Source organism: Aquila chrysaetos, chromosome 1 (genome assembly GCF_900496995.4).
Source record: "Aquila chrysaetos chrysaetos chromosome 1, bAquChr1.4, whole genome shotgun sequence".
Classification (NCBI taxonomy): Eukaryota; Metazoa; Chordata; class Aves; order Accipitriformes; family Accipitridae; genus Aquila; species Aquila chrysaetos.
The window spans coordinates 64,349,807-64,373,341 of record NC_044004.1 but is presented as its reverse complement, the minus strand read 5'-3'; the positions used below and the strand labels follow the sequence as shown (position 1 = coordinate 64,373,341).

Below are 23,535 nucleotides of genomic sequence, written 5' to 3'. Positions count from 1 at the left end.
TTTCCTGCCAATACAGAAAAGATACTTATTTTGTGAAGGGCCAGTACCTGTTTGGGTTGTGGAGCAATTGCAGAGCTTTGTGTTCTTTACAGTCTTCTGTGGTATTTTTTTTGGTGGGGGTTTGGTGGGTTTTTTGTTTGGTTTTTTTTTTTTTTTTAATGAGGTGTGAGATAATTTGACTGTTTTGGACCTGGTCTTCCTAACTCCATAGCACAAACCAAAAACTTGAGTCTTGTTTTTTCATGAGACCTTCCCAGCTAGGAACTATGAGGCTTTTGTAACAGCCTTGTCTAGGTGTGAGAAGAGTATTTCTAGTACAGAGCAAGCACTAGGAAGCAGTTTCAACCTCTCCTTCCTTTTTTTGCTCCTCTGAGCAAATGATTGCTATTTAAAAGTGGATACTTTGAATCATGCCTGATCATAAATTCTGAACTAATTATCTACTCCCTGTTAGTTACCTGTATCCTTGCTTAGATCTTTTGCCAAACTGTGAAAGCATGTGGTAATGAGACCTTAGTCCATGCTTTTCCCTGCCTGACTGCTAAGCTGAATGTGTCATTAAATCATATTTCTGGAAAATTACAGATTGGGTGTGTTAGAGAGACATTGTGGCTGTGAGTCCCATGCGGTGCAGGCTACCTTGGGAAAGGCCACTCAATCCCATTTTTACCTGTACTATGACTTGGACCTACCCTTGAAAAAAACCTCAAGGTAGGGAGGAGAGGGGAGAGATCAGTGGAGGCACAGTAACTAGTCTATTATCTTGTAGATTGTGTCTTGTTTGATGGGAATTTGTTAAATCACCAAACAGGAATCAAGGCTGCAGGGAGGAATTACAGACTGCTGGTTTCTTTTCTAGAAAAGCCTCGGAGGCAGGGAGAAAAGTGAAATTGTTTGGCTTAAGTCTTGTCCATGCTGGGCTTTCTGAATGGATTTGCAGCCTCAGGGGATCTCTTTGCAGATTCTTGCTCATTGAACCTGGCTGTCCATTTGCCTTGCAGTATTGCACAGTCACTGAGCCCGGTGAAACACAGGAGCCCCAGGAGCAAAGAAGCACTCCAGAGAGATTGGGTTCATATTGCCGCAGACCCCAATGGTTGAGGATGAGCTGGAGAGGGAACAGGCAGTCAAGCTTTTTGGTGGGAGAAGCCTGCCAAACCAGGAGCATATGTCTGCGCTTTGGCTTGTGCTAACTCAATGGAGGTGTCAGGGTTCTGGCTGCCCTGTGCCCCAGACAGCACTGTTCCATGCAGCTGGCACTGAAGGTTGCAGTTTGCTTCCATTGCCGGGAGCTGTACAAGACCCCAGTGGGTTGTCCTTGCCTGCCCTGGCCATCACATTGAGCCAGGGAAGGATTTATTTCTGAGCTCTGCATTGGTAAGTCTTGTCAGGGAGCTGTGGAGGCAGTCCCCAAGCAACTGCACTGTGCTTGGGCTTTGGGCAGAAGATCTGCTTGACTGTGACAGCTGTCAACTCATTTTGGTTATGTTACACCTTACACCTCTGCCAGAAGAAATGATACAGCATCTCTGCCTCACACCCCAGTGATTCCCACTTTCCTCTATCCCACCCCAGCAGCAATCCAAGGTAGCTAGCAGATAATTCCTGTTGCATCTAAACAATCACCATTTTGTTTGTTCCTAGCTTTCCAATGATGAGGAGATCCACAATGTGGGCACATCGCTGACCTTTGGCTTTGGGACCTTGGCGTGCTGGATCCAGTCTGCCCTCACCCTCAAGATCAACCTGAAGAACGAGGGACGGAAAGTTGGGATTCCACGAGTCGCCTTGTCAGCCAGCATCACCCTCTGTGTGGTACTCTGTATCCTTTTGTCCTGCTGCCTGGGAAGCCAGGTATCATACATGTCCGACACTCTCTGCAGCAGGGAACTTTGGCTCTTCTCACATCCGTCCTAGGATCTCAAAGCATTTAGGAATGCTACTCAGCTTGTCTTCACGGCATGATCCTATGATTGGCTCATTTTGCTACTTGTGTTTAGCAGGATGCACTGCTTCACAGATGGGCTCACTTCCTTCATAAATGTTTCTAAATCTCCTTAGTGATATCCAGAGTGGTTACAATATTGAATAGCATCTGTGCAATTTAATGGCACCACTGCTTACCTACACAGTAGCATTTAAGATTATGAAAAATATTAAGATAAAAATTCTCAGGGGAACAAAGGAACAAGGGAATAAATCAGGTTTCTGAAGATGAGAAAATTTTGATGTGTTGAAATGCTCCAGGGCGCTACATCCAGCTCTGCCTTTTAAGATGGTTATCACAGTCAAGAGCTGCTGGGTCATGTGGACTTCGGGCAAGACTTAAGTGCTTTACAAATGGGATCTGGGCTGTGGGGTCTGTGGTCACTCAGACTGGATGTACATGTGACTTCCTCTCCACCTTGTGCCTGTCAGCCCCACTCCAGCCCTTCTGTTTGCACCAGCACTCACACTCATGTGCCCTGGGTGTTTGTTTAGGGTGGATCCATTCACTGCATAGTTGCATAAACCTTAGTGCTGGGATAAGTAAGAGGGCAGGAATAAATGGTGAGGAATAAGCTAATCCCCCTCTGTGGGGAACAGCCTGTTCTTAAAACAATTCCTTAGTCACTTGGCTGGTTTTGAACATTTCAGCCAGTGTCCAGAGGAATAGCAGATTGGTGTGAAGATGTACCGTCAGTCATGTCTTAAGCTTCCTTGGAAAAATTTTCAGCTGAGCATCACACTTTGGTGTAAGTAAGGTGGGAGTTTGCCTGGTTCTTGTGGTGCTCCCCTCCTCCCCTTGCCCCAAGCCCATAGCTCCCCCAGGGTGTGTCTGGGGTAGGGCTGCCTGCACAGAGCTGAGCTGGGCTTCTCCTGCACTGCCGACTTCGGAGATTTCTGCCAGGCTGGGAGCAGGAGCAGCCGGGTAAGCCAGGGCGTAGCTGCTCCTGTACTGACATGCTGAACGCTCCCAGCCCAGCCTTCCCCAGCCGTCTGCTTGGTACTGAAGGCCTTGGGCCCTCTGTGGAGTGGGGCAGGCTGAGGCAGGAGTCCCATTCCCCTCCCACCTCACGCTGGCTTTGCAAAGGCTTGGGGTTGGCTCCTCATCCCATGCAGCCTGTGCATAACCCTTGTGCTACAGGGAAAGTAGAAGATCTTTAAAGCCAGACACAGAATGCTGTTTGCTGAAATTAAGCTTTGGTTGCTTACACTAAGCCCAAGATTAAAAGTCTCTGATTATCTGCTTTGTGCAGTTAAAGCATGGGAGAGGCTGCTTGTTTGTTTGTTTTACCTGTGAAGATGTGTGATCCTGCATTCTTGGAGTGCAGAGGAAATCCTGAGACAGGAGAGTCAGTAGGTTTAGAGGAGATGTGCATTGGGCTAGGGCAGGGCCCCAGCTCAGGAAGGTGTCCTCTGCTTTAGGGGAGCTGAGAATTGCTTTTATGGAATACTCCAACACAAACTGAGGCACAGCAGTGAGACCCTGATGCCAGGCAATATGTGGTCCAGGCACACAGGTATGTGAGCCTGTAGGACAGTTTCTGGCTCTGACAGCATTCTTTTTCCTTTAGTATTAACAGTACATACTGTGTAGAGTGATGCTCCTGGATTTCACAGAAAGGGATGATTTTGCAGGTGATCTAAAGAGAATGAAAGATTGCACAGCGTAGGTTGAAAGGTGTTCCCATTGCCTCTGGTGCAGATGTGACCCAGTTCCCACCGGCAATCTCCTGGCAGGTAGGGGCCCATAGCCAGATCCCCAGCTTGCTGGCTCTGTCACTGGCTAGCTGGATGTTCAAGCAAGTCATTGACTTCTCTGCGCCTAAGTCTTTCCCTCTGTAAATGTTTATCAACCTCAGTTGGGATTAGGAAGCCCTGGTCCATATAGGAGAGCTGCTGCACCCCATGGGCATTTTTGGATACCTGACATACCTTCCAACTCTGGCACCACATTCACACTCTCCTGATGATGGCTAGCTGGGTTGACTGTCATCTGGGTGACTTTGATTGTTAAGATTCATTGTCTTTCCTGTTGGCTTTCTCTCATCCTGGTCAGTGTCCCTGCTCCCACTCATTCTCCTTGACTTTCCTCTTCCAGATTTCATCCTCATGGCACAGGGCATTCACATGCATGCTTCCAGGATTCAGTGGGGCCTGGTGATGTGCTTCCTGTGCTACTTTGGCACCTTTGCAGTGGAGTTCAGGCACTACAGATTTGAGATTGTTTGCTCCGAGTACCAGGAAAACTTTCTGAGCTTTTCTGAAAGCTTATCGGAAGCCTCTGAGTACCAGACAGATCAGGTGTAGCCTGTCCTTTGGCGGGGGGGAGGGGGGCAGGTGTGGTCTCATGGGTTAAAGATAACCTCATTTACACTTTTTTGATGAGTTTGTTTTCATGTGCAATCATGATTGTATTGCCAAAGGGCTCTGAGGGTGGCTGTCTCATTAAGAGCCAAACAAAAATAACTGTGCTGGAAGAGGAGTGGATCCTTCTCAGCAGCAGCGTAAGAGAGCACAAGCTGTTTAGTTTGTGCTACCAGTGACTCTTTCTGAGTAGCTCTGTCACACTCCTGTTGTTCAAAACATTCAACAGCCATTTGTCATGATGCCCCTCTGAGACAGGCACTTCTCAGCCTGGTCTGCAGAGGAGATGAAGGAAACGAACTTCTCCGGGCACCAAGAGTCTTCAGGAGTTGCTGGTTCCCGAGTCACAAGACCACATCTTTTGTGTGTTTCTTGCGTTGTTTTCTTTGCTGCCAACTGGTGTAACTTGGTAGGGTGAGAAAGAGCGGCTGTTTCTTCTGGACTTGGAATTAGGCAGTGGAAGACCCCAACTTGACTGGCTTTTATGGTGAGCAGGCAGGCATTTCTTCCAGCCTGGAAAGCAGCTGATGGTAAAGCCGGTTTTGGGAGAAACTGTGCTGTGATCAGGAAGCAAGACTTGGCTGATGCTACCTTGTAGCTTGGCAGACTGTTCCCAGGCCAGAGGAGATGGCACAGTGAGGTGCTGGGCTCAGCTTGGTGTTTCAGACTCAATGGTGGGGACTGGTGGAAGCAAGATGCTGAATTAAGATGGGAATGCCTGTGTGTTCTGAAGCAGACCCAGAAAAGGCTGCTCTCTGTGTGTAGTACTTCCACCACTTATTGTGTGTAATATTTCAAAAGCTTTGTTTTTGTTCACTGAGGGAGAAGACATTGTGTTAGAGACACTGGGCTCACCTGCAATGATAACAGAACTGTTGCAGGTGGTTCTGGGCATAGGGTTTGGTTTTGCTCCTTGTGCACTTAGAAGTCAAACTTCAGACACGCTGACACTAGGGCTGGGCTCTGGACCACTCAGTGTGGCCAGTTGTCCTGAGTAGAGTCTGCCACAGGTTTAAGCAGGCTTCCAAGGTGCAGGAAGGCAGTTCTGCCCCGGAGGTTGGGTGATGTGGCCTTGAGGGCTGGAGGTGCAGGAAGGGAACAGCAAAACCAGAAGGGCTGCTTCTTCCCTGAAAGGAGGTTTTCAAACAGAAGGTCTGTTTTCAAAGAAAAAGCAGGAGCTCAAAGCCCCTATTTGAAAACCTGATTTTGGGAAGGCTGCTGTATTGGATGGGCAGGAGAGCAATGGGAGTTGCTTCTTATGAACATGGCTCCTGTTTTCCTCCACGAGTCAGGCTCAGCTTAGGTTTGCATCTTGTCTGAGCTGCAGGAGAATAAAGAGAAATTAAAATGGTTGCAAAAGGCATTTGAAGGGGAACTTGTCCCGCACTGTGGCATTTCTGACAGAGAGGGAAAAGGCATGAAGGAATTCAGTCTTCTGCAAAGGTCAGAGGCCTCTCCTGAAAGGCGAGACTGTTGAGAAAAACTTCTGTCACAACTAGTGCAAGTAGAAAGCTTTCAGCCAGCTCTTTACTTTATCTTCTGTGGGCCAAAATTTGTTCTCAGGCAGCCGTGTTATAAATCCAGAGCATCTCCAGCCAATGGAGGGTTATTGCTGGACCGCTGAAGGCCTCCTCCTTGTAGCTGTGTCGTTAGTGGGAAGCCTTCCTGGAGGGATGTGCCATGGCTGGCCCAAGTGCACAGCACTGTAAGGCACAGGGCTCCCCATCCAGGGAGCTCCTCCTGGACAAGGGCAGGAGGGAATAGCCTGGAGAAGATGCAGGTGGGGATGCTCTTACACAGGCACACACACTCAATGCATATGGAGCACAAAATAGTGATTTGTTTTAAGGGTGTTTTACTGTAAATAGTCCACCGTAACTTTTTTAAAAAAATCAGTTAATCCTTTCAGTTTATCATTTTATATTTTGTAATTTTATCAAAGGAAAAAAAGATGATGTTTGTGATTTTATTTTTTTTTCTTTCTCTCCTTTTCCTATATGCAATCCAAACTGAACTTCAGGGTTTTGGTGATAACTCTGTACATTTCTTAGGGTATTTCTAACAGCACATTTCAGTACAACTAAATGACAGCTGATACACACTGAAACATGACCACTAAATAAAGTGCTTTTATGGAGAAAGTGAGTTTTATTTTTGTGCCCTACCCCATGCATAGCTTTCTGATGGCAAAGGCAAAACAAAAGGTGAGTATTTACAGTGTCATGATTAAAATTAACACTTAAGGAAGCCAGGGACTATTCAGCCATGCAGATACACTTATTGTAACAGTGCTAATTAGCAGGCTCTTTCTAGGAGGATCACACTCATTACACAGCCCAGAAAGGCGCCCAGACTAGCTGTGTCACAGCCTCACCTGCTACCATCAAAGTTTTAGAAGGGTAATGCTGGCATGATATGGTTTCCTCCCAAAATGCCTGTCTCTTGCTTGTTCTCTACACTGCAGCCTCCCTCAACAGGGACAGCTGTAGGTGTAGATGAGAGCTCAGGAAGGCAACGCATGTGTTAGTATTGTATTTTGGCTGTCCGTGAGGGCAAGCTCACACGTAGCCATGCAGAAATGAGTAAGTAGCAACTGACACCCATGCACGAAGCGCCAGCAGCAGGGAACTGGGGTTTCAGACTGCCTCTGCCTCCACTATTACTAGGTATAACCTAGCTGTGGCTGTCACTCCTGCACCCCCGCTAAGCCCCTGCTGAAATTGTGAGATGGTCAGGGAGGTAATACAGCTTCCTTGGCAAGACAGGGTTGTCTGCCTTAAAGAAAAGACCAGAGAGGGCAAAAGCAGGGAAACAAAGTGTTCACAGGTTGAAAAAAAAAAAAGAGATTTGCCTTTAGTTGCTGGGATCACTGGTGATAGACAGGAAGGCAAAATACTGGGATGGAGTGAACACAATGAAAGCATAGTTGTGTTTTGATTTACTACATTTGGAAAAGCTCCATGACCATCTGATATAAATTGGCACAATTTAGGTAGTGTGGGCGAAAAGGTCAGGGGTTTAATTCTCATTAAATGCAGCAGGATGTGTCCCTCAGAAGCAGTTGTTTGTCAAGATTTGCTCACAGCTGACCAGTGCTATCAATGTGTGACAGGGTGATGTTGGCTACTGAGAAGGAGCTCCAGGGGTTAGTGCTAAGGGAGGTACTTCAGAAACACAGTCAAGCTGACTTTGGTGTTCAGCCAGTTGCATCCCATAGCCCAGCACCATGATGCAGCAGTGTGGTGGGTCTAGAATTTAATTTTTAAAGCTATATTTATATATACTCCTTCTGGTAGGCTGGTTATGTAGTTCTAAGCAGCTTCCATATGCAAGTTGTACTGTTTTGTACCTAGACCTGCTGTGGATATAACCAAGATTTAAGTTGTTCCTGGTCTAAAGCGTTTGCCTGCAGCAAGGGCTGGCTTTTTCTGTGGCAGCCCAAATATACTGTATTATAGTCCACATTTGGCATTTTCCTTTGGGCATCCTAATCTCCCTAACTTTGAAAGTTTTGACTTAGCCAGCAACCCCATCTGCAGGAAGCTCATATCCCCTCATGGTCCCTGGAGGTCCCTCTGGGACAGGGGGACATATACCTTGTTTGCAGACTGTTTCTAAAAATGACGGAGCTTGTGGTGGGACATCTCAGCACCAGATTTCAATGGGTGATTCTGAAGGAAGCATCCCCTGAGCTAATTAATTGCTAGCTGGGAAAGGGGAGGAACAGCAGGACTCATGGGTGCTGCTCCTCACCCTGTTCGAGCTCCAGCTGGCTGCTGCAGGCCTCCATCCTACTGCACAAGGGACCCCACGCCATACTCTCCATCCATACCTGCCTGCACTAGTTGCGGGTCCAAGACATGATGTGGGTTTGTTTTAAATTCTGATTATGGACAAAATTACCTAATGTTACACAAGGACAATTCAGGTGAAGCACAGTCTTTTGTGCATGCACCACTTTCCCTAAGTGGAGGAAGGCAGGAAAAGTTCGGTGAAAGATGAGATGAGGCTATAATACGATTTCTCATCATCCGTCAGTCCTGCGTTGCCTGGTCTGATCACCACAGCCACGTGAGTATCCGCTTCCTCGGCGGCGTTGGCTTCTGAAACAGAGGTGGGGAGAGTGGAGCTGAGATGGGCTTACCGACTTCTCCACATGAGGGTCTTTAAGGCTTGAAGATGCCCCAAAACATTGAAGTGCTTTTAAAGGTTGAGACTGAGAAGAGTAGCGTTTGCATGTGGCGCTGCAGGGCTCTAGAGAGGGACCAGCTCCTGGCAGACCTGCTGTGGATGACTGTAGCTGCTGTGTAATACAAGCGGATGGGAGGTGGCTGCCTTGCCATCTCCTCCCCCTCCCAGCTGATGGCTTTCCAAGGCACTGGGCACCAGCAGCTCAGTTTCTGTCACAAAGAAGCTGGGCTGTGGTCGGGCTGTGGCGTTAGCGAGGCCAACACCCTCTGCCGGGAGTCACTTCTCACAAGCTTCCTTCACTCCCAGAGCGCAGCAAGAGGCCACAAGAAGATGACACAGGGAAAAGGAGGTAACTGCAACTTCCCACCAGCTCTGCTGCCACGGCTGAGGAGGAGGTAAGGGCTAACTCCTGGGGACTGAGCTGGCTTAGACTGAGATCACAATCCAGAGCCATTTATGCCAGAAAGACGTTTCCAGCAAAGGCAGGAAATTAAATTAGCTTCCCGAGCCTGGCTTTCCAGGGGTCAAGTCTTGGTGACCAGGAGCAATGTTTTCCTGCTGCTGAACACAACCTAACTGTAAGTGGCACAAAGAACCAGCTACCACATGTGCCACGTAGCAGCACAGCAGACATCATCTGTTCCCCCCGAGCACAGGGCATGAAAACCACTGACCCTGTTTGTAAATGGAGCATGCCAACTGCTTCAGCAAACGCCCCACTCCACTTTAACAGGCTCTCCTTGCTTGCTGGTGCAAGGGCAGGTTTTCTACTTGACCTATTTTCCCTCATTGCAATGCTGCTCACAGATAGCCCACTGGTGTGTGAGAACCTGGATGTGTAAGGAAGGAGATGGCAGCAGCTAGGGGGATGTCACCAAAGCAACATGGACTGTAGCATTTCTGGGGTGCTTGTGACAAGTCAGCAGCATGCATTTAAAGAGCACCTGCCTCCCTCACGCAGGCGAGAGCCAGCAGGACTGGCAGGCCACCTACCTCGAGGGACATCCGTCAGGAAGAGGATGTTGTTGGTGGCACACCCAATAGTGGCGGCAATCCTTCTGTAGCTCTCACTTTCTACCTTGGGGCCTATTTTGGTATCAAAGTGGCCGTCAAAGAGCTGAAAGAGAGTGAAAAGCAAAAGCAGTTGCTCATGCCACCTGAAGAGCAAGACTAAACCTCACTCCTGAGGAAGGTGTCCCCTTTCCTTTCTACCACAGTAATGGGGGGCCGATGCAGCCATGCCAGCATACTCAACTGGCTGAGCTTAACTCCCATGGGTTAAACCCACTGCCCCACCTGTCCTAGAGTCCTGTCCCAGACTCTATTCACGAAGCACTACGGCAAGGGCAGTTGTGGGAGGTAAGTGCTCTGCAGAGGGAGAAGCTGTAAAGAAGGTAATAAGGTTATCTACCTCTAGGATATCACCTTCTGTAGAGTATCCGAACAGAAGCTTCTGGGCTTCAATGCTGCCCGAGGAGTAGATATAGACCTTCATCCCTGCTTCCCGCCACTTCCGGATGGCTGGAACCACGTCCTCGAAGAGTCTGGAGTAAAACAGGGCAGGTAAGGGCAAACCCAGGGGCACCTGGAGGGACACCTTTAGCCAGGCACTGTGACAACTGTCCCATTAGTTTGCAAGGGGACTCAATTCTCAAACTGCTCAGGACTTCTGCAATGGGGAGTCTATTTCAGCAGCAGGTGATATATTCTTAGCTCCAGCCAACTGAGCAGCTCATTGACTGCTATGCAGACAGCAGCTCTGATGAGCTGTTTCAGACATTTGGCAGGAGTTTCTCCAGCTGCTTCAATTTGGAGAGGGAAGGAAAGGTTGGGGAAAATGGCATCCCAACGTTTTTCTCTGCAAGGGAAGAATAAGAGGGAGGACATAGAAGACAGGCTCTTGCAGTCCCACCTGCCTTGCAAGCTACAAAGATTTCCCTGTTGGTAAGAGCTATGGCTGTAAGCTGCATCCACATGGGGCAAACCCATCCCACAGGTTCAGGCTTTGACCATGTGTAGGGAGAAATTGAGAGGAGGTTGCAGCTGCAGGAGCTAAATGAGCAGCACTGTATGAACTGTTTGAAGCTAGACAACAGCTTGGGAAAGGAGTGTCCCCTAAGGGACTGAGGTCAGAGCCACTCTATTCAGTGACTCAGTCAGGTTATACAGTACTACCTGTGGGCCAGATGTGTCCCTGGCTTAACTGCACCGCAGAAGGTAAACCAGCTCGCGTTCACTAGGCAGCAGCATCCCTCCCCTTATTCTTCTGGCCTTGCAGAGTGCTGGGAAGGACACTGGTCTAGCAATGGGCTGACGAGTCTCAATATGTGAGTTCCATCTAACTCCTGGGTAGCAGCCACCTGAAGACAAGCCTATCAGCAGGGAGGGCTGTGAAAGAGGGAAGGAGGACCAAAGCCAAGGCAACTGCTGCCAGACATGTCTGTTGGTTCCTTCATACCCTTCTCATTTATACCATTAGACCTCTCCAGTGCTGCACTTACATGTATGTAAAAGCTCTTTGTACGCAAAGGACATTTACAAGATGACCCATGTACTGGAGGGAACTGCAGGCTAGAGGATGCTCAAGAGGGATAAAGTGAGGCTGACAATGTCCCTCAATAATACATGTGATGGTTAATAAGGAAAGACCACAAAGAGCCTCGGAAGGGCAGGGAGGGTGTTTGAGTTTGATATGGCAGAAGGATGGAGAGAGCAGCTGGAGGAGATGTGATCCCCAGGGAACTGAGTTTTCATCCCAGTCCAAATCGCAGCCTTCCCACCTGCACAGCTCTGTGTGGCCACTTGGGCCAAGGCCCAAAGGTACTGCCCCAAAAAGGGGATCTGAGCACCTGAATGTCTGAAGAAAGAGGACTCCAAATAGATGCAAAAGGAGGTGTTGGACTGAGTTTTCCAGACTTGTAGCAATCAGCTGGCCCTTTCTTCATCTCCAGTTTCTTGGCCATCTGCTCAGGGCCTTGTTATGTTATGTATTTAAAAAAAAAAAAAAGTTCACTTTTTTTCGTAGTTATTAAATGTCTCTGGTGTCAGCTGAAAATATTTTGAAGTTGTACAGCACCTGCAGAAATTCCCAGCCACCCTCATGTTTTCACGTGCTGAGTTCAGTGCCTGGGTTTCAGACACTGATGTGCCAGATACAGTTGGGCGAGGGGGAGACTTTAGAGATCTCACTCCTTGGATGCTGCCAAGCAGCAAGGCTAGCTCCACAGTTTTGGGGCCACTATAAGACAATTAACCCTATTTTTAAAAAGAAAACCAACAGGATGGCTGTCCCTCTTGACTTGCTTTTGTGTTTTGTTGCTTCCTCTGGTGGATGTTTACATTTTTCTGAGAGCTCTTTTTCTTCTTCCTCATTCTTCCTTTGGCAAAACACCCTGTGAACTTAGGGGTTTGTTTTACCTCCTTAGGAACTTGAAATGCATAGTTTAACCAAGTATCTTTCAACCTAAATAAGAAGATCAAGCTTAACTCCAGTTGTCCCTACTTATGCGCCGTTGTGTTGTGGCTGAAACATAAAGAGGAGTCTGAAGACAAAAAGAAGTGGAAAGGCATGAAACGCTCAGGTAAGAGACAAAGCAGGAGGAAACAACTGAAAGGACCTGACCCTGCAACCCCAGCTTGTTTAGGTTTGTTCCAAAATGTGAGTGCAATTCAGGGATAAAAAAACGTGAGATGGAGAACTGTAAGAAGTTCATACTTGTGCCTCAGTCTCTTGGTTCACCAAGAAATCTCTGTAGAGAAATATTGATACATTTTCTGAATTTTTAATGCAGAAGATAGTGGTCCCAGATGAATATTCTATTGGTCATGGGAGCCGAATCGCCCTGTGTCATACCTCCATTACCTTGTTCTGTTTCTCAGAACCCATCTCCTTTACAGACCCTGCCCAGGTGGCTGGAGAACTGGCTGTTCCCCAGCACATACCTGCTGATTAAAGAGAAACACTCTCACCCACTTGTCATCTTCCCAGTCGGGACTGAGACAACTTGGTCGGTACTGAGGTTACTGTAAGCTTTTGGTTCCCTGGATCCAAAGATTAAGCTCAATGGATTTGTGTTTCACTGCATGATCAAGTTTGAACTGAAGTGTCTGCAGTTGGTTCCACGACAGCAGTGGCCTGGCTTAAGCCACGACTGAATGTAAACGTACTGGCTTCTCCACCGCGGTGGAGAATCCTATTTGCATTTGTACATGGGGCTGTTTCCAGGAATAGCTTATGCAGCTGTTCTGCTAACAGACGTCTAGGAAAGATGCACCCCATACCTGCCCCAGGGCAAAGGGCACACAATTACTCACTCTCCTTTGACATGCCCAGTAGCATAGGCTGCCCTCCACATGTGGCCCTGCAGCTGCTTCAGTGCTGTGGTCTTCCTGTCCAGAGACATCTGCCAATGCACGTTGTCTACGACCGCCTGGATGACCCGCTCCAGCTCCTCTTCCCCACTTCCACTCTCCAAAGGGATCGGCACAGCCCCGTCCAAGCTGGAGTCCTCCTGAGCCTGGAAATCATCCATGATAAAAAAGAGGTGAGGGAAGAGGTGGAGCGGTCTCAACATCTCAATTTAGGGAAGGGGTCTAACACCTGCATCAACACACCTCTATGCAGGACACAGCTTCAACTGCTCTTCACATGAAGGGTTACAACATTGTTTGAATGCTTTTCTCAATGGGAAATTCAGAATTTAGTAGTGTCTAGAAACACTTGCTTGAATTGTATTTCCAAACCCAACAATTAGCACTACTGTAGCTGTATTGTAAATACTCTAGTGAGAATTATACTTGCTTAAGTATTTAATTACTGAAATTAAGGCAAAGAAGCAAATGCATCTATTGGCTTCAGACAGCCACAGGTCTCAAATTAATGCCATGTCCCCGTACAGAGGCAGGATACACTACCCTGTGCAGTACAAGTACTCTGCCATCCCTCAATGCTGCTTCCTAAACAGGTGCCTGGAAGCCACAGGCGGCAGATTCAGCAAGTGAAGAGCACAGTGCAGACAAGAAGCTGAAAAGCTGTGGTTCAATGCCCGCTCAGGGGTTGTGAAGACCAAGGTGAACTGAGGGAAGCAGCTGAGTTGCTGCCTACCAAGCACTAGCCCTTCCCCACACACAACAATCAGTCCGTCAAGGCAACCAGCCTCTGTGGGGGGCAAAGACAGATATGGGCTCGTGTTGGGTGACTGGGGGAGTCCGAGTGACCTGAAGTCTCAGGCATGCCATGAAAACCCAGAGAGACACGGTGTAGCTCTGTTACTTAACCTGTTTCCTCAGAAGTCCAACATCCCGCTGGCACTCCTCTTCCTCCCAGTGAGCACGCAGATACTCCTTCACGTTGTCTTTGATGTAAGGAAACAAGGTCTCCTGGCAGCACAGAAGAAAAACAGGCAGCTCCTTTAACGTGGCAGAGGTAAGGCTGACTTACTTTTAAAGCAACTGTTTGCACATGCTGGTGCGTATGGTTATTTTTCACACTCGAGCTTCCCCTACAGTACTGCAGCTTGTGGAACTGCCTGTCAAGGGTGTCTTCGTGCTCACGGGCCAGAGACAACCTTGGGCCAAGATTAGTGCAGGTGGATTTTTTGCACAAAAGCTTATGTAGCTGCAATTTTTAAATCCCAGGATGGAAAGGAGGGTGATAACTTTTCCTGGCTTGCCAAAAAATGTCTCAAATGGCAGACGTGACCCCAAGTTCCCATCAGCTGAGGAGTACAAGGCTGACTGTGTATGTACTCTGAACTGACAAGTTATACTACTCTATTTTTAATGGGGTGCTTGTCCTAACAAAGGTCATTCTGAAAACGCATCTCAACTTCTCACCAGAGCTAGAGGACCTTTTTAAAATGAAAAGTCTAGTCCAGTGACGCTAAGCTCCATAGGACGGTTTTGCAAATGAAATTAAATGGGGTTAGGGAAAAGTACCACAGGAGAATTACAAACCTTCCCGGAGTTCCCAAGGGCAACCAGAAATAACTACAAATTGCTCTCATTAGTGGTGTTTCACAACTGAGAAGCCACAAGCAGCTGCTGTGATGGCATCTCTGGGTGCGGGAAGAGCCTCAGTACAAGGGGAAGGGCAGGGAGCTCCTTCCTTTGGGTACAGAACTGAGCTTTTCTTAACTGGGAAAAATGTGGGATGGGGAGAAGATCGGAGGAAACTAACCTGAGCTCATCTCTCCTCAAAAAATGGCCAATGATATTTTTCTCCTCACTGTATGTCACCTTTAACTTGTTACTGAATTAAGAAAATGGTGGTCCTGAGAGCGTGATGTGGTAGCAGAACTGCAGGATTTTCTATTACTCCGATACTGCGTTTTCCACATCGTATATTCTAAAAACAGTGTAAATTTAGGGGAAAGGAAAATCTCTTAAATGCCTAGAAAATTACCACAATCTTGTCTAGGGAAATCAACAGCCTTGTAATACCCCCAGTTACTCTCTCATTTCCTTTATTTGAGCTTAGTTGCTTCCAAACTATCTTTTAAATCATGGCGGAAATTAAAGAGTATCCACTGGGAGATGCAACCAACCCACTGACTTGGTTTAACTTCCTTTCAACTTGGATGTCAAAAGGCCCCAATTGCTTTCCAAAAGCAGTGTTTCGTGCTCTTGTGTTGTGTCGTGGTTTAACCCCAGCTGGCAACCAAGCACCACGCAGCTGCTCACTCACCTTCCTCACCGTGGGATGGGGCAGAGAATCAGAAGGGTAAAAGTGAGGAAACTCGTGGGCTGAGATAAAGACAGTTTAATAGGTAAAGCAAAAGCCACACACACAAGCAAAGCAAAACAAGGAATTCATTCACCACTTCCCATTGGCAGGCAGATGTTCAGCCATCTCCAGGAAAGCAGGGCTCCATCACGTGTAACGGTTACTTGGGAAGACAAACACCATAACTCTGAATGTCCCACCCTTCCCTCTTCTTCCCCCAGCTTTATATACTGAGCATGCCATCATATGGTCTGGAATATCCCTTTGGTCAGTTGGGGTCAGCTGTCCCAGCTGTGTCCCCTCCCAGCTTCTTGTGCACCTCCAGCCTACTCGCTGGTGGGGTGGTGTGAGGAGCAGAAAAGGCCTTGACTCTGTGTAAGCACTGCTCAGCAGTAATGAAAATATCCCTGTGTTATCAACACTGTTTTCAGCACAAATCCAAAACATAGCCCGATTCAAGGTACTATGAAGAAAATTAACTCTATCTATCTCAGCCAAAACCAGCACATGCTGGCAAAGAAAAACTTCCAAACAGGCTCCGAAAGCACAGCATATTCCATGCTTCAGTGGATTTTAAAAGGGTAAAAGCCTTGGCCCATTGGCAAATGCATCAGTCTGTGGTCCAAGAGGGGACACCCATGTGACACCTGGAGTGGTGGACAGCCAGTGGGACAGATGGTTTATGGACATCAGGAATGATCCCAGACAATGATGTACTAAGTTTAAAAGGCCACGAGTTTGTGTGGAAGAAAGACTCCTTGCATCCTGCAGGGAAATACTTCCATCTCCGAGACCTCTGCTTTCAGCAAAAGTTGGTGCCTGCAAACTCTTCAATAGGTTTAACCAGGGCTGTTACTGACCTTTATAAGTTCACCCGCTTCTCTTTTATCTTGGCTAGCAGGAGACCCGAGCCTGCCTGTGCACAGCTCCCATCTCTCTGGGACCACACCGTCAGATGGCCAGGCTCCTCGGAGACGTCCAGCCCCAGATGTGGCTGCCCCAACACAGCTTGGCAGGATGGAGAAACAGCCGTCAGCAAACACAGCTCGACAGCCCTCCTAAGCCTTTGCAACTGCTCACAGCAATGTTAAACCCAGCATAGAAAGGGTAGTATTTTTACTGTCAGTAGACACCCACGTAGCACTCTTAGCACTTGTAGGGTCAATTTTCCTCTCACTGTCCATGCAAACTGTCACAAAGTTCAGTGACAACCTGCTCTTTTACAGGAGATCTGGCAAATCCCAGGGGATGTAGTTTATCAAATTACATCTTTCCTCTACCATCTACTTTTCTCTGCCAGGGTGGACCCAGCAAAAGAGAAAACTTGGTGATCTCTAACTACGGGCCACCAAATATTCTCTTTTCTGGTATCTTTCCTTAATCTACCCATCAACTGGCTCATTCTATTTCCTTACTTCGCATATTCAATAATTCTAATACTAAAGAAAGGATTAAATAAAATCCTTTAATTAAAGAATAAAATGACTGCAGAACCAGCAGTTGACCTTTTAAAAGGAAATAGAAATTATGAGGTTAACTGAAAGTCCAGGTGAAATAACTTGTTTCTAGCATTTTCAAGATTTCCAGCAAACTGAGTTTTATTGAGAACCATAACTCATTTGGCCTCCCTGCAACAGAAAGACTTTGGGTAGGAAACCATCTTGGGCGTATTGCATGTTATTTGCACAACAGCAAAACGGATTCAAGGTGGATATAACCAAATTCATTGCTCTGTCAGATGTTTGGTAAGAAATCTGAGCTGTTCAAACTGTTTAAATTGAAAGATATCAAGGGGATGGAGGCAGCTGTAATGCCATCTAGACCTGAAGTTTCTTCAAGAGCACTGAAAGAACATGGACAGGAAAGATGTAGGTCATGTTGTTCATCTGTTAAACTGTGTTAGCAGAAACACCTAGAAAGCCTGGCAAGAGACTTCACTCCTCCATGCATCATGTGGGTCACAAAGCACCTTTGTAAACTACCAGCAAGAAAGATCCACCAGAAGCTATAATGTCTCATGGAGAAATACAGGTTAATGGCAGGAGCAGGGATAATTCCATTTGGTGTCTTAAATACAAGCAAATTACTCCCTCCTGTGCAGCACACGAGCCTGGTTAGGGACCAAAACCTCTTGGAGAGGAGGGACCCACAGTGGCTGGAGAACTGCAAATTTTAATAGCATATTTACAGTGTTTGTCCTGATGCCTCCTGCTGGCCTCGCAGACTTCCCAGTCCCCTGGCTTCTGCACCTAAACCAAAATTTTCAATAGTCTTAAGCCTTCTCCTAGGCAAGGGAAGCCACTCAATACATATTCGCTGTTAGTACAGTCCTCCTCGCGTACACTTGATGTGCTGTGCTACCCTCCCCCTGTACTGGTCCTGTGCATGCTGGAGGAAGGACATACATCTCCGGTGACACTGGAGGCATCTGACTGTACTACCCTTTTGAAGGGAAAAGGCAGTGGATAACCCCGATAAAGTAATTCAGGCTCTCTGCAAACTCGGGTGAGGTGCTGCATCTCCAGGCATCTGAGCAACAGTGATGCTCGAGGGCTTTTCCTAAAGGAGGCCGAGAGCGCTCCAACTGCCCTATATCCGTGAAAAAAATCATTTACTGAACTGCCCTGGATCTGAATAGTTCCCTGTTCTCCTGCCCGCAAAAGAGGCAGGCGCACGGTAAAATGAGACGTATTTTCTCGTGAGCATTTTTCAGAAAAACACGGAAAATGTGTCACGGTTTTACGCTTCTGGAGGAAACTCGGGCCTGCCCTCCGCAGGGCTGCAGCCCCGGGAGAGGCGCTTCCCCCCCCCCCCCGTAGGGAGGGCCCTCCCAGCGAAGGGGGCTTGCAGTCACGGAAATCTGGCCGGCGCAGCGTGTCCCCCGGGGCTGCCAGGGCTGGGTGGGACCACGATAGTAACGGCGATGCTAACGGAGCCCCCACGGCGGTGCCAGCGGGGCTCCCGGCCGCGTGGGGAGGCCGCTGCCGCCCGCCCCGCCGGGTCTCACCTGGACGAAGGCGATGGGGGTTGTGGTGCCCTCGATGTCCAGCAGGATGGCGCGCACCTCCGCCGGCACCGGCAGCACGCCCATGGCGGCGGCGGCGGCACGTGGAGCGCGGGGCGCACCGGGGGAGCGCGGCGGCGGCGGCGGCGGCGGGCGCTCCGCCCTGCGGCTGCGCGGGGAGCCGGGCCGGGCCGCCACGGATGGCGGGAGGTGAGTGCGGCGGCAGCGGGACCCCAGCGGCGGGGAGTGCCGCGCCGGCTGTGCCCGCCCCCGGAGCGCCCGCCCCGCCTCCTGAACGGGGTTTCTGGGTTGCACGTTACCACCCCCCCCTTCCCCCCCGCCAACCCCGGTGCCGGGGCCCGCCTGTCCCCGTCTCCCCGTGCGTGCCCAGGGCAGCGACGGCCGCCTCGCCCCAGGGCCCGCGGCGGGAAGGGCGCGGGGGGCACCGAGTACGCAGAGGTGCGAGGCGGGCGGCGACGGCGGCTGCACGCCGCACTCCAGGCCCCACGGCAGGGCACGGGTGTACCGGCACCGCACACCGAGCGGCCGCGCCGGGGCCGGGGCCGGGGCCGGGGCCGGGGCCGGGGCCGGGGCCGGGGCCGGGGGGGGGCCGGCCGCCCGGCGGCGGGCGGGTGCTGCAGGCCCGCCGGAAACCGCCAGGGGCACTGCGGCGCGGGGCAAGAGGGCGGCGCTGATTGGCTGCCGGCGCGGGTATATAAGGGCGGCGCAGGCGGTGCCCGGATCTCTTCCGCCGCCATTTTCTCGCTCGCGCAGGTCTCCGCCGTCTCCGCCGCTCGCCTGAGCAGCCCCGCCGCCCTCGCCCTGCCATGGAGGACGCGACCGAGATGAGCGGCGGCCCGGAGGAGTTCGCCGAGGGCTCCAAGATCAACGCAAGCAAGAACCAGCAGGACGACGGGTAGAGCTGGGGGGGTCGCGCCTCCATCTCCCTCACCCGCCCTCCTGGGCCGAGCGGGGGAGCGGGGCGGGGGGGGGCGGCTCGGGCTCTCGGGGGGGCGGGACCTGGCGGGGCGGGGCCTCCCCCACGCCAATGGCCGCGCCCGCCTTTGTGTCCCGGGCTGGTGACCCAGTTTGTGTGGGGTGGGGGCTGCCAGTCAGGGGGTGTGACGTCACCGGCAGCCTATGGGGGCCTGCGCTCCTGGCGGGCTCGGGGCGGGGGGGACGCGCAGACCCGGCCCACGTGTCACGGCGAGGCCGGGCCGGGACAGCCGCTGCGGCTCCCCCGGTGCTGCCCCCGCTGCCTGGAGGAGCGGGCGCGGCTCTCGGGCCCTGCAAGCCGAGCCGGGTGGCGTGGCTGCCTGATCGCCTTTGGCTTTCTGCGGCCGTTAGCGGGCTCGCTCCGTGCTCCACGCGTGCATTTGCACCCAGCTCTGTGTGTATGTGTGTACGCACGCGTATTTGTGCGTATTCGAATGTACTCTTTGCGTTTCAGGAAAATGTTTATTGGAGGCCTCAGCTGGGACACCAGCAAGAAAGACTTGACAGAGTATCTCTCTCGGTTTGGCGAGGTTGTGGATTGTACGATTAAAACAGACCCGGTCACTGGGAGGTCGAGGGGGTTTGGGTTCGTGCTCTTCAAGGACGCTGCCAGTGTGGAGAAGGTGGGTGGACTTCTTGTGAAGTGATGGCACAAAGCCTGCCTGTGTCGCTGTAGTGATCTGAGACTTTGTTTCCTTGTGTGCTTCTTAGGTGTTGGAACTGAAGGAACACAAACTGGATGGGAAGTTAATAGATCCTAAAAGGGCAAAAGCCTTAAAAGGGAAGGAGCCACCAAAAAAAGTGTTTGTTGGTGGGCTGAGTCCAGATACATCTGAAGAACAGATTAAAGAGTACTTTGGTGCTTTTGGCGAGGTATAGTATAATGGCATATAAGAACAGCTCTGGTTTTCAAGTGCAGTGTTGCCTCTGTCTTAAGACAGAAGAATTTGTGAGGAGAGAGCTGGCTCAGGCTTACATAAAACTAGGGACTCTTGAAACTATATGCGTGTTAGTGATTCCATAGTGGTGTAATGGGATTGATTTATAGCTGTCAAAAGCAGTTGGCGTAGACATTGGACTGCTGAATGGTTCTGGAAGCCTAAAAAGTTGCTTACAGATTTCATGCGTTATTGATAGGTACTTTTGATTTCAGATTGAAAACATTGAGCTTCCCATGGACACAAAGACGAATGAAAGGAGGGGCTTCTGTTTTATCACGTACACAGATGAAGAGCCAGTAAAGAAGTTACTAGAAAGCAGATACCATCAAATTGGTTCAGGCAAGGTATGGAAGCTCTTCTTAGCATGTGAAATAGACCATCTCTGTAGGCTTCCCTGAAAGCAACTCACAAAATGGTCTTGAAATTCTTGATCAGTTGAACTTTTGTCTTTACAGTGTGAGATCAAAGTAGCACAGCCCAAAGAGGTATACAGGCAACAGCAGCAACAGCAGAAAGGAGGAAAAAGCAATGCGGCTGGCGGAAGAGGAGGTGGAAGGGGGCGCGGACGGGGTGAGTGTTTTGAATGTTGAAATTAATGTAAATGTGTAAGTGTGTGTAGATATTCCAGGTTTCGGGCTGCATGCATGCAGATATCATGTTTAAATTGAATGTGGAAAGTAGCCTGTTAGTAAATGGTATTTTGGTGGTTGTGATTGCTTGTGGAAGCTTAAGAATATCTTTTTGCTCTGCTTGCATTCAAGTGGTGAAGTGGCAAGGTGGATGTAGGGTGCTTTTGTATATCCACAGTTGTCAGCGTAGCTAAATGGATAGTGCAGTTACCCTTTCATTGGAAGGGATACAGTTAGTTGGCTCATGGGTGAGAAACCATGAGCTGTTTGCTAAAGAGGAGGACAGTCTCTTTGCTACACCTTGCAAATAGATGAGAAGCAATCAGCTGCATCTCAGTCTTGAAAAGTCAAGCAGTTAACAACCAACACAATGCAGTAAAGCTGATTCTGTGGTATAACTTCGTGTTCAGGCAATTAGTGATCCAAATTGGAAGTTAAAAACAGCAGAGCTGCTGTACTGCATGCCTCAGTGTTGTGTTGTTTTGTTTATTTCCTGGCTGTTCTATGAGTGGGACTACCTGCTGTCTTTATCTAACGTGGGTAATAAAGATCTTATGACCCATCTCTCATAGCTAAATAAGATGCCTCAATTCTTTTTAGAAAATTATTTTTCCTGGGAAGGTAAGAGGATTCTTCCAGGTAATAGTTCTGGCATAGAAAGATTGCCACAGACAGTTAGATGGAGTGGCATAGGAGAGGAGTGAAATAATAAGTTCTGTAACTTACAAATGCTATACTTGGTTTTAGGTCAGGGACAAAACTGGAATCAAGGATTTAATAACTACTATGATCAAGGCTATGGAAACTACAATAGCGCTTATAGTGATCAAAGCTACAGTGGCTATGGAGGATATGACTATTCTGGGTACAACTATCCCAATTACGGATATGGGCCAGGATATACAGATTACAGTGGTAAGTGTACCACCTACAGTGGTAGGTTTTGATCTCATTCCAGATAATAGTAGCATGCATCTTTAAACAGGGGCCTCTCTTATAACTCCTTCTGTAACACCTCTAACTCATAACACATAGCTCTAAGGAGTAGCCCTGTTGGTGTACTGTATAGGAACAATCTCTTTCAGAGTGTTGGATGTTAATCTTAATGCTTCTGGGTGTTGTGGTTCCCCCCCCCACCGCCCATGTTATCTACAGGTCAACAAAGCACATATGGAAAGGCATCCCGTGGTGGCGGCAATCACCAAAACAACTACCAGCCGTACTAAAGCAGTACCTAGTACTTGAGGAAACAGGTGTGTACACGAGTGCAAGGTCCACTCTGAATATGTCTAATCTAATTTAAAGATCAATAGACAAATGAAGAGTAAAAACTTGCCTAGCATGACTTTTCCTTTAATTAAGCTTTTGTTAACTTAAAAAAATACTTTTTTTTTTTTAAAACCAGCTTTGCCTACAGTGTCTATAGATCTTTAACTTTGTAAAAATGTGACTTTATCTTCTTTAGTACTTCAGAAAAACATAAGAGTTTTTCTGTTTTGCGTTGTGTACCAGGTGGTCTAGAGGAATAATTAAACTTATTAGAAGTATTAACAGGTAAAGTACTGAAATGGGTACAACTTAAGGAAAACAAGAATGTTGTCTTCTAACTCTGACATTATACCTTGTTTGTACCCGCCAGCGGGAACTTCATTGCAGGCCGTGTGTCACCCTGACCACGTCTATCTCTGGGGTCGCACGTTGCAGGCAGAGCGCAAGGCATACACCAGAAAACGCTGTCCTGTGGTATGGTCTCTTCCAACTTCATGTACCAGCGTAAAGATTAAAGTGGAAAACTTCAGACTTTGGCTTCTTTTTTTAATCTTTTTGGAGATTAAGTGTCTTAACTTAAATGGTTTTTTACAGGAGTTAAAGTACATAAATGCCTTTACAGCTTAATCATTTGGTCTTCTGTTTAGTGTTGTATTTCAATTGTGGAACCTCATTTTAAGTGTGCATTCTTTAAGATTTAATGCTTGCTTTTTTCTTTTTATAGCTAATAGTGAAATCTGCAAACCAAAACGAACTTTTAAATCTGGAAAGACATTAAAGATCATATGCATGTGGACTGTTTGAACTAAATTGACCTGACTTGTGTTTGCACAGCAGTTGTTTAGATGGATAAACAAATAATGGGAAACCCTTTTGGCAGTGTTTCAGTGGGGAAAAAAAAAACCCTGATCCAGAGCCTGATAAATCAGATGTGTGTTGTTCTGGAACAGCTTCCTAAATGGGCTGAATGGCTATATTTGGGAAGATAAATTACTGATGGGTAACAAAACCTCTTTGTGTTACCTTAATAAATATGCATATGATCTTTAACAGTGAAGAAAGGAATATATAGAAGACTTAAAGCAGTTCATGAAAATGGACCTTTTAACGATTCTTGTAGTAACTTGCACAGATCTGACATACATTTTGTCTTGATTTTTAGGTAGAGATACTGCAACAAAGCCATCTTGCAGCGCATCGTGAGTGAATGGAGGGTGGTCTTCATGAGAGGAAATGACTGTTTTGTAAAAGACTTTTAGTGTATGACACAACTGTGTCCAACTGTACATAGCGGCCGACTAGTTTTCTTTTATGGTTTTTACTTTCTTTTTGCCATTCATGTTATGACCCAATGTGGACTTGTGTTTATACAAACTTTATTTGTATAATTTCATGTTAAAGGATTCTCTAATAAATGCTTACTTAAGTGAA

The 23,535-nt window shown here is 48.4% G+C and overlaps 3 protein-coding genes and 1 long non-coding RNA gene across 17 annotated transcripts in view; 3 read left to right on the top strand and 1 right to left on the bottom strand.

Moving 5' to 3' along the window:
- Window positions 1–6,491, top strand: part of TMEM150C (transmembrane protein 150C) — a 26,906-nt gene extending 20,415 nt beyond the window's left edge. For all 10 annotated transcript variants that reach the window (XM_041125411.1, XM_041125408.1, XM_041125412.1 and 7 more), the window contains 2 exons: window positions 1,645–1,822; window positions 4,085–6,491. In XM_041125411.1, coding sequence (XP_040981345.1) covers window positions 1,645–1,822; window positions 4,085–4,293 — 387 coding nt within the window. In that variant the 3' untranslated portion in view covers window positions 4,294–6,491. The remainder of the gene's footprint in view (window positions 1–1,644; window positions 1,823–4,084) is intronic.
- On the bottom strand, window positions 6,476–19,027 carry ENOPH1 (enolase-phosphatase 1). Of its 2 annotated transcripts, XM_030027009.1 has the most exons (7): window positions 18,273–19,027; window positions 16,126–16,273; window positions 13,819–13,920; window positions 12,856–13,058; window positions 9,953–10,085; window positions 9,535–9,658; window positions 6,476–8,453 (listed from the first exon to the last, which is right to left on the bottom strand). In XM_030027009.1, the coding sequence occupies exons 1-7, from the start codon at window positions 19,025–19,027 to the stop codon at window positions 8,314–8,316; spliced, it is 1,605 nt and encodes a 534-aa protein (XP_029882869.1). In that variant the 3' UTR covers window positions 6,476–8,313. The 2 variants fall into 2 exon arrangements, with proteins under 2 accessions (XP_029882869.1, XP_029882880.1); XM_030027020.2 differs by lacking the exon at window positions 16,126–16,273 and having other exon boundaries at window positions 18,273–18,858.
- LOC121233483 lies at window positions 12,891–16,403 on the top strand. 2 transcript variants are annotated; one of them, XR_005933004.1, is made up of 3 exons: window positions 12,891–13,085; window positions 13,831–13,966; window positions 16,164–16,403. It is a non-coding gene; the product is annotated as an uncharacterized LOC121233483 (long non-coding RNA). The 2 variants fall into 2 exon arrangements; XR_005933005.1 differs by having other exon boundaries at window positions 13,000–13,085; window positions 13,506–13,966.
- Window positions 18,990–23,535, top strand: HNRNPDL (heterogeneous nuclear ribonucleoprotein D like). 3 transcript variants are annotated; one of them, XR_003925235.2, is made up of 9 exons: window positions 18,990–19,185; window positions 19,720–19,888; window positions 19,977–20,138; window positions 20,419–20,550; window positions 20,662–20,776; window positions 21,583–21,750; window positions 21,991–22,088; window positions 22,475–22,578; window positions 23,267–23,535. XR_003925235.2 is itself a non-coding variant. In XM_041125399.1 (8 exons), the coding sequence occupies exons 1-7, from the start codon at window positions 19,097–19,099 to the stop codon at window positions 22,059–22,061; spliced, it is 906 nt and encodes a 301-aa protein (XP_040981333.1). In that variant the 5' UTR covers window positions 18,990–19,096; the 3' UTR covers window positions 22,062–22,088; window positions 22,475–23,535. The 3 variants fall into 3 exon arrangements, 2 of the variants coding, with proteins under 2 accessions (XP_040981333.1, XP_029882894.1); XM_041125399.1 differs by having other exon boundaries at window positions 22,475–23,535; XM_030027034.1 differs by lacking the exon at window positions 22,475–22,578 and having other exon boundaries at window positions 18,991–19,185.